This window comes from Sapajus apella, unplaced genomic scaffold, assembly GCF_009761245.1.
Source record: "Sapajus apella isolate SASKATOON/1434 unplaced genomic scaffold, GSC_monkey_1.0 scaffold59, whole genome shotgun sequence".
NCBI lineage: Eukaryota > Metazoa > Chordata > Mammalia > Primates > Cebidae > Sapajus > Sapajus apella.
In genome coordinates, this window is record NW_022436999.1 from 11,611,569 (window position 1) to 11,623,735 (window position 12,167).

The 12,167-nt window shown below is 40.3% G+C and overlaps 1 protein-coding gene across 1 annotated transcript in view; it reads right to left on the reverse strand.

The window, feature by feature from the left end:
* Positions 1-12,167, reverse strand: part of PRKCH (protein kinase C eta) — a 245,017-nt gene that overhangs the window by 111,808 nt on the left and 121,042 nt on the right. Inside the window, exons 3-4 of the mRNA XM_032246108.1 lie at positions 4,073-4,223; positions 1,632-1,666 (exon numbers count right to left, since the gene is read on the reverse strand). Of these exons, the coding sequence (XP_032101999.1) occupies positions 1,632-1,666; positions 4,073-4,223 (186 nt within the window). The remainder of the gene's footprint in view (positions 1-1,631; positions 1,667-4,072; positions 4,224-12,167) is intronic.

Genomic DNA, 12,167 nt, shown 5'->3' on the forward strand with positions numbered 1-12,167 from the left:
TACGTGTTAAAAATTGTTATGTACTATTACACTGGTTTTTTTTTTTTCTTTTCTTTTTTTTTTTCTTTTTTTTGAGATGAAGTCTCACTCTGTTGCCCAGGTTGGAGTGCAGTGGCATGATCTTGGCTCACTGCAACCTCTGCCTCTATACTGGTCTTTAAATAAAACAAAACTTAAATGAAAATTGTTATGTATTCTTGGAAAACTGACCCCTTTATTACTGCCCCCTCTTTATTCCTGATAATTTTCTTTGTTCTGAAGTCTGCTTTGTCTGAAATACCTATGCCAGTTTGCTTTTGATCAGTGTTAGAAAGGAATACCTCTCTCCAACCAGGCATTTGGTTTTATATGCCTTAGGGAGACATTAACAAAGTGGTGACTGCATGTCTCCTGACTAACAGTCTTTCCTACTCTTTAAATAGCAGGTGACACACTGAAAATCAGGCCATCAAATATCCGGGCACTACAGGCCAAAGAGAAAAAGGAATAAAATACCAATAGAGATGTATCAGAAATCTCATGTTTTAAACTAAAAACTGTCATCTTGTCTATCCAGAGCTTCTCAACTCATCTTGGTGTGCGTAAGGTGGGCTACCATGGACTTCAGTGCAAACTTCTGTTGCTCGCAGGCCCTGGCCACAAAGTGATATTGATTCTGGCTTGTGAACTATCTCCTCACTTGGGACTGAGATTAATAGCATGCAGGTCAATATTGCTGTCATATTGATTATATATTTGTTTTTTCCTAACTTTGAAAGTTCAACGGAATTGTTTATACATAATCAAGTCAAAGTTAGATTCAAGAGTATGTCTAATTCAGTCCATCCAAGGGAAGTAATGTGTTACCTCACCTCTTCCAGAAGAGAAGGCAAGATTTTCTTAACCACATGTAGGCTACCATTCTAGGATACGTGGTACTGTTTTACCAGTCATCCATAGAGTGAAACGGGTCCCATGTGTATAAACTATGTGATGATACTCTTGCCAAAGGTTAAGGAGGGCCCAGATGACAGGCAAGCCTGACCGGCCTGGTTAAACTACCTAACTGAGGGCTCTTCTTCCATTCCTGCCATTGTATTTCATTCCAAATCTGCCAGAACACTAGTAAATTGGTTTTGTCTCAGATTGTGAAAAACAAATGTAATGTAGTAACTTACAAGATCACTGACAGCTTAACTTTCAACATTTCTCACTTTTTTTGAAATCAGAAAATTTCAAAAAACAATCTGGATAATAGCTTATATTTCCTGAGCAGGGAAAAAAGAGAAAACAGCACCCCTATCTATTATCCATTGGATTGTAAAAAACAAAAGTTTACCTTCAAAATTTAAGAGTAAGCTCAGATAATCACATTACCTTTTAGTACTCTTAACATTATTGCAGAGACAAAACTTTAAACAATGAAACTTTATTAGGTATCCTGGCTTTAGAAGTGAAAACATCCCCTCTGCATTGTCTAAAATATGGCCAAATCTAACCAAACTAAAGAGTTGTAACTACCTGGGGGCTTCTTTTGACCTACAGAGAGTTATTTATAACAACATTAAGGGAAGATATCCTGTTTTCTCTTGGTCTAATCATTTTTAAAGATAGGAACAAGATGAAACATCGTTTTTAAAATCTTTTCTTACCTTGGCATTGATAACCCTGTTTTCCAAATACTCCCCTGTTGAAGAGAAGAAAACTACCATCAGTCAAGTATTTCAGCAATAACCCTCTTATAGTCCTTAAGGAAAACAAATTTTATCCTCTCCTCCTTTATGAAAACACAATTTCAGGGCAGATGCAAAGATGATGTGCTTTGTGAGCCATTGTTTGTTACGATGAGACACAACGAAAACCATGTGATGGATTAGAATGCGCCGTATGATGCAAATGGGTGGGTAATGACAATTCCCGTTCCATCTATGTCCCCGGCAACTTCTGAGTCCTCAGTGGCAATAAATTCTCATCTGTACGTGGGATTAAGCCTCGGCCTAAAGAGTTCCCACCTTATTCTCTCTCACATAAAGATGTTCAGATGCTGAAATAAACAGACACAGATACACTGTGGAAGCGCACAGAGGAGTCTACTGCAGTTGCCTGCCCCAGGGGACCTGCTCTTGTCCCTGGTGTCCCCATCACCCCTGGAGTCCACAGGTGGGCAGAGGTGCCACCACAATATGCCCTTCAGGCCCACCACTTCTATCTCTGCCTCTCCCGAATATATTCTATGGGTGATGGTAGTATTAGGAATATTCTCATTCTCATTAACAAAGACCACAGTAACTAAGCCCATAGGATGTGCCAGGCACTGGGCCACACGGCTGATATATACTATTTCTTTTAATCCTCACAAAAAGCCATGTGAGGCAGCATTCAAAATAACATGGGTAAGAGCACACACTCTGAAGCCAGATGGACTGATGCTTTGAGCCACAGTTTCCTCATCCATAAGAGGGACTAATGATAACAGTGCCTACTACATAGGGCTCTAATGAAGATTAAACCTTGTAATATAAAATGCTCAGAATAGGGCCTGGCACTTTAAGTACTACATAAAAGTTTATTATACAAGTAAAATAAAATTGTTGTCTATTTTGCAAATGAAGAAATATTGATGGGCTACACAGTTGACCAAGTCACACACTCAGTTGGTGATGAGACTGGAAGTCAGAGTCCATGCTCTTAATCATATATATGTAATACATGCACCTAGTATTTAAGTGTGTGTGTGAGAGAGAGAGTATGAGGCTGTGTGGGTGGCGGGGGGTCGTTTAAGGCTGGTTGGATGCAGTTTATGTTTCTTTGGTGGAAAAAAAGTCAGTGAAATGATCAAATAAGTTTCCATTACGAATGTTAGTTCAGGTCAGGGGCCATTACCACTAATGCCTACAGGGGCCTGGCAGGTCATATAAAAGAGAGAAGTGGAAGGGTGTGACATGAAATACACTGCAACAGGCAGGCACTCTTAGGTCAAACCAGCGAACCGCAGAGAGGTGGGGCTGTGGCCAAGCAGAGTGGAGCCTGCTGCAAAGAGGAAACGTGGGCTCAAAGACGCTAGGGCTGCTCATTTTTTCCCCCAAAAAAATGTAATAGATTTTTTTTTCTAAAGACAATAAATGTTATGACACATTTGCTGGCTTCATATCTACAGCTTAGGGTCTCAAAACTTGTTTCTTGATTAAAAATGTCAGAAATACTAACTTGCCCTAGGTTCTGATTATTGAAGATATAAAATCCAAAGTATCACAGAAAGCAAAACACAAAGTAATTAAATGATCAATACTCAGAAACTTCTCTGATCCAAGAGTTTCTGCCTTCATTAAACAAAATAATCAATGTTGACAACAAAAATATAGATCTGCTTTCGTGCTACTAAACCGTGTTTTCTCCTGAGATGGGTGTGTGAGGGCATACTTCTTTCTTCCCTTCCCAAATAAGTATGCTTAATTTATCGCTAACTAAAGATAACTATTGGTTACATTTATTTTACATTTGCCACTGAGACTTAAGCTTCAGTTGTATGTCTAGTAAGCTGTAGCCCCAAATCTCTACATTTCTGTGTTTCATTATCTTATTTCCTAATTGTCTGGGATTAGATTGTAGTGTATGATCACTGAAGGCTATTATCTTCTGCTACATACCAAGAGGCTGAAAACTACTTTGTGTTTAGTTTTCTTGCAACTATTAATTTCCACAAGTCATCATGCGATTCATGCCTTCTTAAAGCAATAGTGTTGATTATTCTTTGGTGCTTAGGGGCTGATTATGCAATTTACTGATTGTCTATTTATTGATTCACTAGCTTTTTTCTCTGATTTATGCTTTTTGACCCGTTCATGATTCATTAACATCTTTATCAAGATGATTTTAAAAAGAAATAATATCTAAAATTTGGACCAGTAAACTATTTAGTTTTTTTTTTTTTTGGCAATGGAGATTTAAATTATTGGGTCAACATATTAGAATAAAAGGCAAAAATCAGATCCCAAAAGAATTCTTAAATAATCATACACTCTGCTGAAGTCATACATAACCAGAGGAAGCCTATTAGAGAGAAGCTCGGAGGAGAAGTCAGGGAACCCCTTACCAGATAAACTCCCTGCAGTGAGAGCAGTAGGTAGGCTGCCTCAGATACGTGGCCATGAACTTGTGTCCATTGATCTGGTGGACTCGTCTTCGCATTGCCCTTTGGCGCTTCCTGGTAAAATGTTTGAAGATCCGGTCTCTCTGGAGAGTAGCTATATATTAAAAGGAAGGAAAAAAAGAAAAAGATGTAAGGAATCTAATGCACCTAATAGATGAGAAAGTTTGATAGTCCAAGTACTCCCCAAATTATTATTTTTTCCTTCCAGATCTAAAACATCCCCCCAAAATCACTGTGGTTTCCTAATAGGATTCCATTTTTTTTTTTCTTGAGACAGGATCTAAAGCTAAAGTGCAGTGGCTCAATCACAACTTACTGCAGCCTCAAACTCTCAGGCCCAAGTGATGCTCCTACCTCAGCATCCTGAGGTGCTGAGGCTATAGGCACACACCGCCGTACCCAGCTAATTTTAAAAAAGTTTATTTTGGAGACATGGGGGTCTCACTATGATGCCACGGCTAGTCTCCAACTGCCAGGTTCAGGTGATCCTCCTGCCTTGGCCTCCCAAAGTGCTGGGATTGCAAGTGTGTGTCACTGCACCCAGCTACATGGCTTTTTAAGGTTAGACCTATGCAAACCCCTGAGATGCCTATCGCCTGGTTATAACTGGCTATCATGGGGCAATCTCTTGCAGCACAGACCACAGGTTTCCCAGGGTTCTGACAGGGTGGCATGTGACATCAGCATGGTCTTCTAGCTCCAGTCTGGCTGTCTGGGACCTCAGGTCCATCTATGGGCTGTAAGCATTTCTCATTACTCTCCTTTAATTCTGGTATCCTTGCAAACTAAATGGGGGAATCGACCACTTCACAGACTATGAGAGCTCTGTCCAAAAGCCATTGGTACAAGACTACCTCTGTTAACCTGGAATAGGTAGAAATTAACCTGGAACAGGTGCAAAATTCCTTTTCTAACCTCACGCTTTTAAAACAGTGCCTTTAATCTGAGGACTCTTAAAACTGCACAATTATGTCTTCCAAATAATTATACTAGAATTTTCCTAATGTATGCAGAGACTTGTGATTAATAAAATATAGCTTATTTCCTCAATAACTCTTTAATCACTGAAACAAAGGAAATTCTTAAAATCATGAAAGAATAATTTGCTAAAAAATTTCAAACCCTAGAAGAGACAAAAGATTTCAAAGATAATCTCAGATACCTGTTAAAAAGGAAATTATAGAACATTAAGAAAACACACAAAAAATTATACTTCTAAGATAAGATAAGGATAATAAAACTCATATCTGTAATACCAACACCTTGGGAGGCTGAGGCAGGAGGACTGCTTGAGCCCAGGAGTTCAAGACCACCCTGAATAAGACAGCGAGGCCCTGTCTCTTAAAAAACTTTTTTTAAAGGGATAATAAACTCTAAAGCCATCAAAAGTTCACAAATTTGCAATTTAAGAAATTTAAAGTTCTATTCGCAAAAAATACAAAGCAGAAAATTGAAAGAAATAAAATGAGGGAAGGGAGGACTTGTAACACATAGCAAAGGGTTACTATTTATAATACATAGAAATCAGTAAGAAAAAAAGATGAACCATCCAGCAAAAATGGGCCAGAGGATGTGAAGAGGTAATTCCTAAAACTGTAAGTGCAAACAGCCAATAACCATGCTAAGATGTCCAATCCTAACCAAGACAGACACATAAGAGCCAGAAGCTAAGTCTCATTTTTGCTTCTTAAGTTGGCAAATACTTAAAAACATTGCTCAAGTGTCCTTTTTAACAAGGGTGAGGTGGAACAGGCACCCTGTCCTGTTGGTTGGCATATAAACTGGGCTCCAGTCCTGGCCCCACCACATCAGCTCTCTTTTTCTTGCTAAGCCTCAGGGTTCGCATCTAGAAACCAGGTAGACTCTTCCTCCTAGGGTTTTTCCAAGGACTGAATCAGGTAACACATTCAAAGAGCTTAGCACAAAGCTAGGCACATTGCAGCATTTTAAAAAATGTAGTTATTTAGGGCAAGCGCAGTGGCTCACATCTTTAATTCCAAAACTTTGGGAGGTGGAAGTGGGAGATCACTTGAACCTAAGAGTTGGAAACCGGTCTGCACAACATAGTGAAACTCCTTCTCTACAAAACAGAAAAAAAACAAAAAAAAAAGAAAAGAAAAAGAATATAGCTGGATGTGCACCTATGGTCTCAGCTACTAAGGAGGATCATTTGAGCCCTGGAGGCTGAGACTACCATAAGCCATGATTGCACCACTGCACTCCAGCTGGGCAACAGAGCAAGACCCTCTCTCCAATAAAATAAAATAAAAGGAAAAGAAAGAAAAATATATAGTTATTTCATTAGTAATTTTCTTGGAGACCAATATGACAATACCTGTCAAAGAAATTAGAGTCTACACAATAGATCTCAAAGAGTGAAATGCAGAAATATCAAAATGAATTTGGCTAAGACACCAATATCTTCAGAGGTTCCAGCACAGTTAAAATTACACCTGCCTCAGTTTTTGTTTGGAGGTATGTGTAATCTTTGGCAAACAGCCTAATGTCTTTCCTTCTTAGGTTTCCCATATGCCTCAAGAAGATGAAGATGCCCCTGTCGTCAGCCCTGTGGTAATAATGTCATCACCAATAATCCTGACAGGTTCTAAGGACTGCATAAGAACAGAAGTTACTACACTATACTGCCCTCTTCCACGCATGGCACTTCTAGAAGTCATTTAGAAACCACAAAGTGAACAGATTTTAACATTCCTTTGCTGGCAGATGACAAAATTAGACTAATGGTAACACTCTCTATCTAGCCTCTGTTATCACCTGCCTTAGATCCAGCTTAACACTGGCCAAAGCAAAACTTGTACTGAATTATTAAGAGTAAACACTTATCATACCTAGATGCAAATTAAGTTCTCCCTGGGGATCTGATTACCAAGAATTTACTTATTTAATCCTTTAATACGACAAAGGTTGGTTGAAATGCCAGTTCACTTGCATGTTTAATATTTCATGAATTGAATCCTTGTTTTTTCCTCAGTAGCTATTGCCACTGTAGTTGCATGACCTACACATTTTCTATTTGATTCTTCATAACTAGAGGAGGATTTAGGAAAAAGCTTCTCGTAGCTATCCACCATGACAATCATTTCTTGCCGCCTTTGCTCCTGCCTTTTGACCTTCCTAAACTGCCCTTCCCTCTTTTCATCCAACCATTAATAGTGAAATTAACCTATCTGCCTCAGAGCCTGAGCAACCTCCCCCAAATCCTATAGTCAGGTGACATGCTACCCACCTGTTCCCACAGCAGCCTGAGAGCGCACCTCAATCTCTTCTCTCACGACCTGGTGCCGTGTCGCTTTCACTCCTGCCCCAGGCCCTTCCCAAGCACTTTCACACAGGGACATGGACAAACATCACTCTTCCCTTTTATATACTTTATCACATGTGCCTCTTTGTTTAGAAAACAAACATACACACTCATGCACCTACACATACACTTGGGGCTTTGCAAGACATTTGGTCTCATAAAGAAAACTGGGGCCCCCATGGCTTCCAATGGCTTTCACTGTCACCACGTTCTAGATTGCTGCCATGAACAAGAGGAAACAGCCCTCCTACTGCACTCTTCCCCTGCCCACAGACTCCAACCCCACTTCACCATCGGAACGCAGAGGGAACTTCCTCATTGTTTGCACCGCCTTCTGTTCACTTAGGAGTGAGTTAAAAGGACTAAAAAACAAAAAACCAAAAACCCATTGAACCCTATGGTGCTTAAATCAACCAGGGCTTTGAGAAATCTCTCAGATCATATTTTAGTTAGACATGTCAGGCAACCCTAACATGCTTTGCAGCCAAAACTTGCATCATAACTTCTGTTTGGCTCCTTAGGTGTCCAATGGCTCTAAATAAATAAGAAGCTGGCTCTGTGCCCCAGCACGAAAATTCACATTCCATTCTCCAGAGGGGTGCAGGCCTGGAGTCCTGATCTGTCTCCCCAGGAGTGGGTCTTGAAAGGCCACCCATCCACAGAGTGCAGAGTAATTATATCAAATATAATGAAGCTGAACTGTTTTAAACTAAAAACCCATCTCTTCTGAACTAAAATTATATGTCATAAAACTGGACTGTCATTCCATGCTTGTTTTGAGAACTTTAGAAAGCACAAGTGACCAGGAGTCACCAAACAACCCCAGGGCAAGTTTTCATTTGCAAAAAGTTGTGCTGGACTGAAACTTGTGTTGGTCACGCGAGGCTTCTGTGGAGGAGACCATGTCTCTGAGCATTCCTAGTCTCTTGCTGTGATTCTGTAAACTGTTTTAACTTTATCTCAAAAACAGTAAATACTTCACCCTCTTTGGTCTTTTGTTCTGTCTGCCTGAATTTATGGTTTTATATTTCAGCAGCAGAAGTATATATTTGAAAGTACTTCTAAAACATTCCAACATGGGGCAAAAGCATGGATCACACCTCCTCATTTTTAAATTGGCTGTAAGCAAATTAAATCAGAGAAAATTTCTGGCATGGAACTTTTTAGTTTCCAGAATTACTGGCATAAAATGCACAGAGAATATAACTTTGATTCGGTGTAAAATACGATTTAACTCAAGTTTAATTTGCCTAATAGCAAAAGCACTGTGGTTTATCAAGACCTGTGGCTTACCTTTAAGGTGTTACACTGAGAAGACAGAACAGCTTTCTATATGACGATGGATAAGAGTTTGGTGGCTGAGGCTGCGGAATCTGGAGCCTGGGGTGTGAAGACTGCTTCTCCCCTTATGAGCTCAGTGGCCTTGAGCAAGTTGTTTACATCCTATGCTTCAGTTTCCTCAGCTATAGAACATAAAGAGTGTGTCCCTCATAGGGCCATTTGAGGACTTGATAAGTTAATACGTACAGCATAGTTTAGAAAGTACCCGACAGTTACCTAGCATAACTGTGAAAACCCTTACTTCACATGACCATAGAGTTCTAGGAACAGAAAGAATTTTTTTTTTAAGAGACAGGGTCTTGCTATGTTGTTCAGGTTGGTCTGGAACTCCTAGGCTCAAGTGATTTTCCTGTTTCGGCCTCCCAAACTGCTGAGATTACAGGTATGAGCCACCACACCTGGCTGATAAAAAAGACTTTCAATTCAATTGTCTAGTTGTCTAGAAGAATGAATACCCAGGAAACTGAGGCCTAGAGAAATTAATGTGTCCAAGACGCATTTAGATAGCTGTGCTAGAACTGACACTAGAATCTTCCACGCACCCTGCACTGTGCCCTTTATTAACACCAGTTCTCCTGGTATCTCTGGAAAGTAATAAATTTTCCAGTGAGGAAACAGAAACTAACAGGAAGGTTAAGCGAGGTCAAGCATCCAATGACAGAAGTAAGGACACCAGACTCTGTTGACTATTGTAGAACTACTGGGTATACTATCAAATGTCTTCTTTCTTCTTCCTATTTCTTTTAGCATTTGTACACATGGGAGGAAACAACAGTGAGAAAAACAAACAGAAAAACCCCATCAAGAAAGAACCAGAAAATTCTATGTGGTTTATGTCTGTAAAATATATCCCTGGAAGATAATGAGGTAAGGTGGCAAGAGAATTTTGCTTAACATCATCAAAAAAACTGAATAAGCAAATACCTGCAAAAAGAATGATGCGTAAAGCATGATTATATAACCTTTGAGACAGTAACGACATAAACAGAGATCAGAACATGTGTTAAGCCAAGGCCTAATTTAAATGGGTATTTACAACAAGCACACACCACCACTGGGTGACAGTGACACAGGCACTGAGTGAAGAAATCACAGGAGTTGCAGGTCTAGTCCTCTGACTAGCTAAGGAAGACGTCCAGATTAGTAGTGTTTGGAAAAGAGGAAGGAGAACTTGGTGAATTAGATCGGGGAGAAGGTACCAGGAGTTTCTGTGCCAGCAGCTGTGACAAAGACTGCAACAAAAGGTTTCTGCGTTTAAAATTAGCCAGGCATGGTGGCAGGTGCCTGTAATCCTAGCTACTCAGGAGGCTGAGGCAAGAGGATTGCTGGCTAATTTTTGTATTTTTAGTAGAGACGAGGTTTCACCTTGTTGGCCAGATGGTCTTAAACCCCTGACCTCAGGTCATCCTCCCACCTTAGCCTCCCAAAGTGCAGGGATAACAGGCATGAGCCACCATGCCTGGCCCTGCTGCCATTTTAAAATACCTTTGGTACTCTGTCTACAGCTGTCCTCCTTTGGATTCCCCCAGGAGCACAGTTCAAGACAGGGACTTAAGTTACTAGTAGTTTATTCAGGAAGGAATCCCCAGAGGCACCAGAGGATTACGGAAGTGAGACAGGGAAAAGAAGGAAACCAACAGTAAGTATATTACTGAGCAGGTTTCCAGGGTGGGCAACCAAGGCTCAATTCCTGTCAGGAATTTCAAGGACCTGGTAGAACACCCTTGGGGGTGAGAAAGTTGGGTTATTTGTCCTCTGGCTCCCATTCATCACTGGCCGTTGGCTGCTTCAGGGGAGGGAGGGTATTAATTTTCCAGCATTTCCAGCTTGCTTTTGTGGGATAAGAGGAAACATGGGTGGGCATCCATAGCATCTGCTATAGTAATGTATTTACACTTACCCTGGTCCTGATTTCGCATTGAAATTTTACAACCATATATGCTTTTAAAAAATCACAAGTAGAGCTGGAGTCTCACTATGTTGCCCCAGCTGGTCTCAAACTCCTGGGCTCAGGTGATCTCCCTTTGGCCTCACGAAGTGCTAGGATTACAGGCATGAACCCCTGTGCCCAGCTATGCCATATATGCTTTCTGTGGGCTTCTTCAAGGTGAAGAGAAGTCGAAAATGTTTACAATAATAATCTTCAACTATTAACTGTGTATACTCCTTTCTGCACGCATAATAATGGAAATTCCCTCCTGTCCTATTGCCAATAGCAAGAATTCTACAGTTCCCTTCTGCAAAAATGTTCAGAATTCCTATTTTCTTGCTGTGATTCTACAAATATTTCATTTTCCTCTATTGATGTCATCTGTAAATAGGCTTTTAGCTGCCACTTCTCCATTCTTCCTTTCTGGTGTTTCGTTTTTATTTTTTCACTAATAGTAGGTCAGAACTTCTTTATTTTTTAATACATGAAAATTAAACATTCCTCAATGGATCATCACCACTTGTCAGGATGATGAGCAAAAGTGTTTCTGTTCCATCACATTTGGGTTGGATAATGTGGAGGTGCAAGGCCACTATGACTCTCACTGTCATTCTACCTGAAAAGCATCACAAAATGGTATTATTGTCAACTGCAAGCTTAAATGAGATTATCTATCCTGGTTTTATATACTTGAAAATATAAACATTTTTTAATTACCTGCAAATTTTTTTTCAGATTCTTCATTACTAAATTTAACTGGAGAGAACATGTCTCATTCATGAGCCTCTGTCCTCCTGATAATCTTTCAAATGTAATGTAAGCGCAATGTAAGGGAACAACGTAGCCATGACGTGGTCTCAGCTGTCAGGGCACAGGCACCATGTAAGATCTCTCTTTTTGATTTATTGCTGTCCTTCTTTATAGAGACAATGTAATGATCACTATGGAAAATGTAAGCGGTACAGAAAACTATCATGAAGAGTTTCTTTCAAAAAATCATAAATCTTATTACATCAATAATCACTGAAAATCCTGGTGAACATGCCAAATATATACTCTATAGCTAGAGGCTTAATGACGTGTGTCATACTCTATGTGTTGCACAGTCAACTACTTTTCACCCAAAACATCTTTCCATATCTTTTTAAAAGTTACTGTTGGGGCTGGGCGCAGTGGCTCAAGCCTGTAATCCCAGCACTTTGGGAGGCCGAGGTGGGTGGATCACGAGGTCAAGAGATCGAGACCATCCTGGTCAACATGGTGAAACCCCCGTCTCTACTAAAAATACAAAAAATTAGCTGGGCATGGTGGTGCGTGCCTGTAATCCCAGCTACTAAGGAGGCTGGGGCAGGAGAATTGCCTGAACCCGGGAGGCGGAGGTTGCAGTGAGCAGAGATTGCGCCATTGCACTCCAGCCTGGGTAACATGAGTGAAACTCCGTCTCA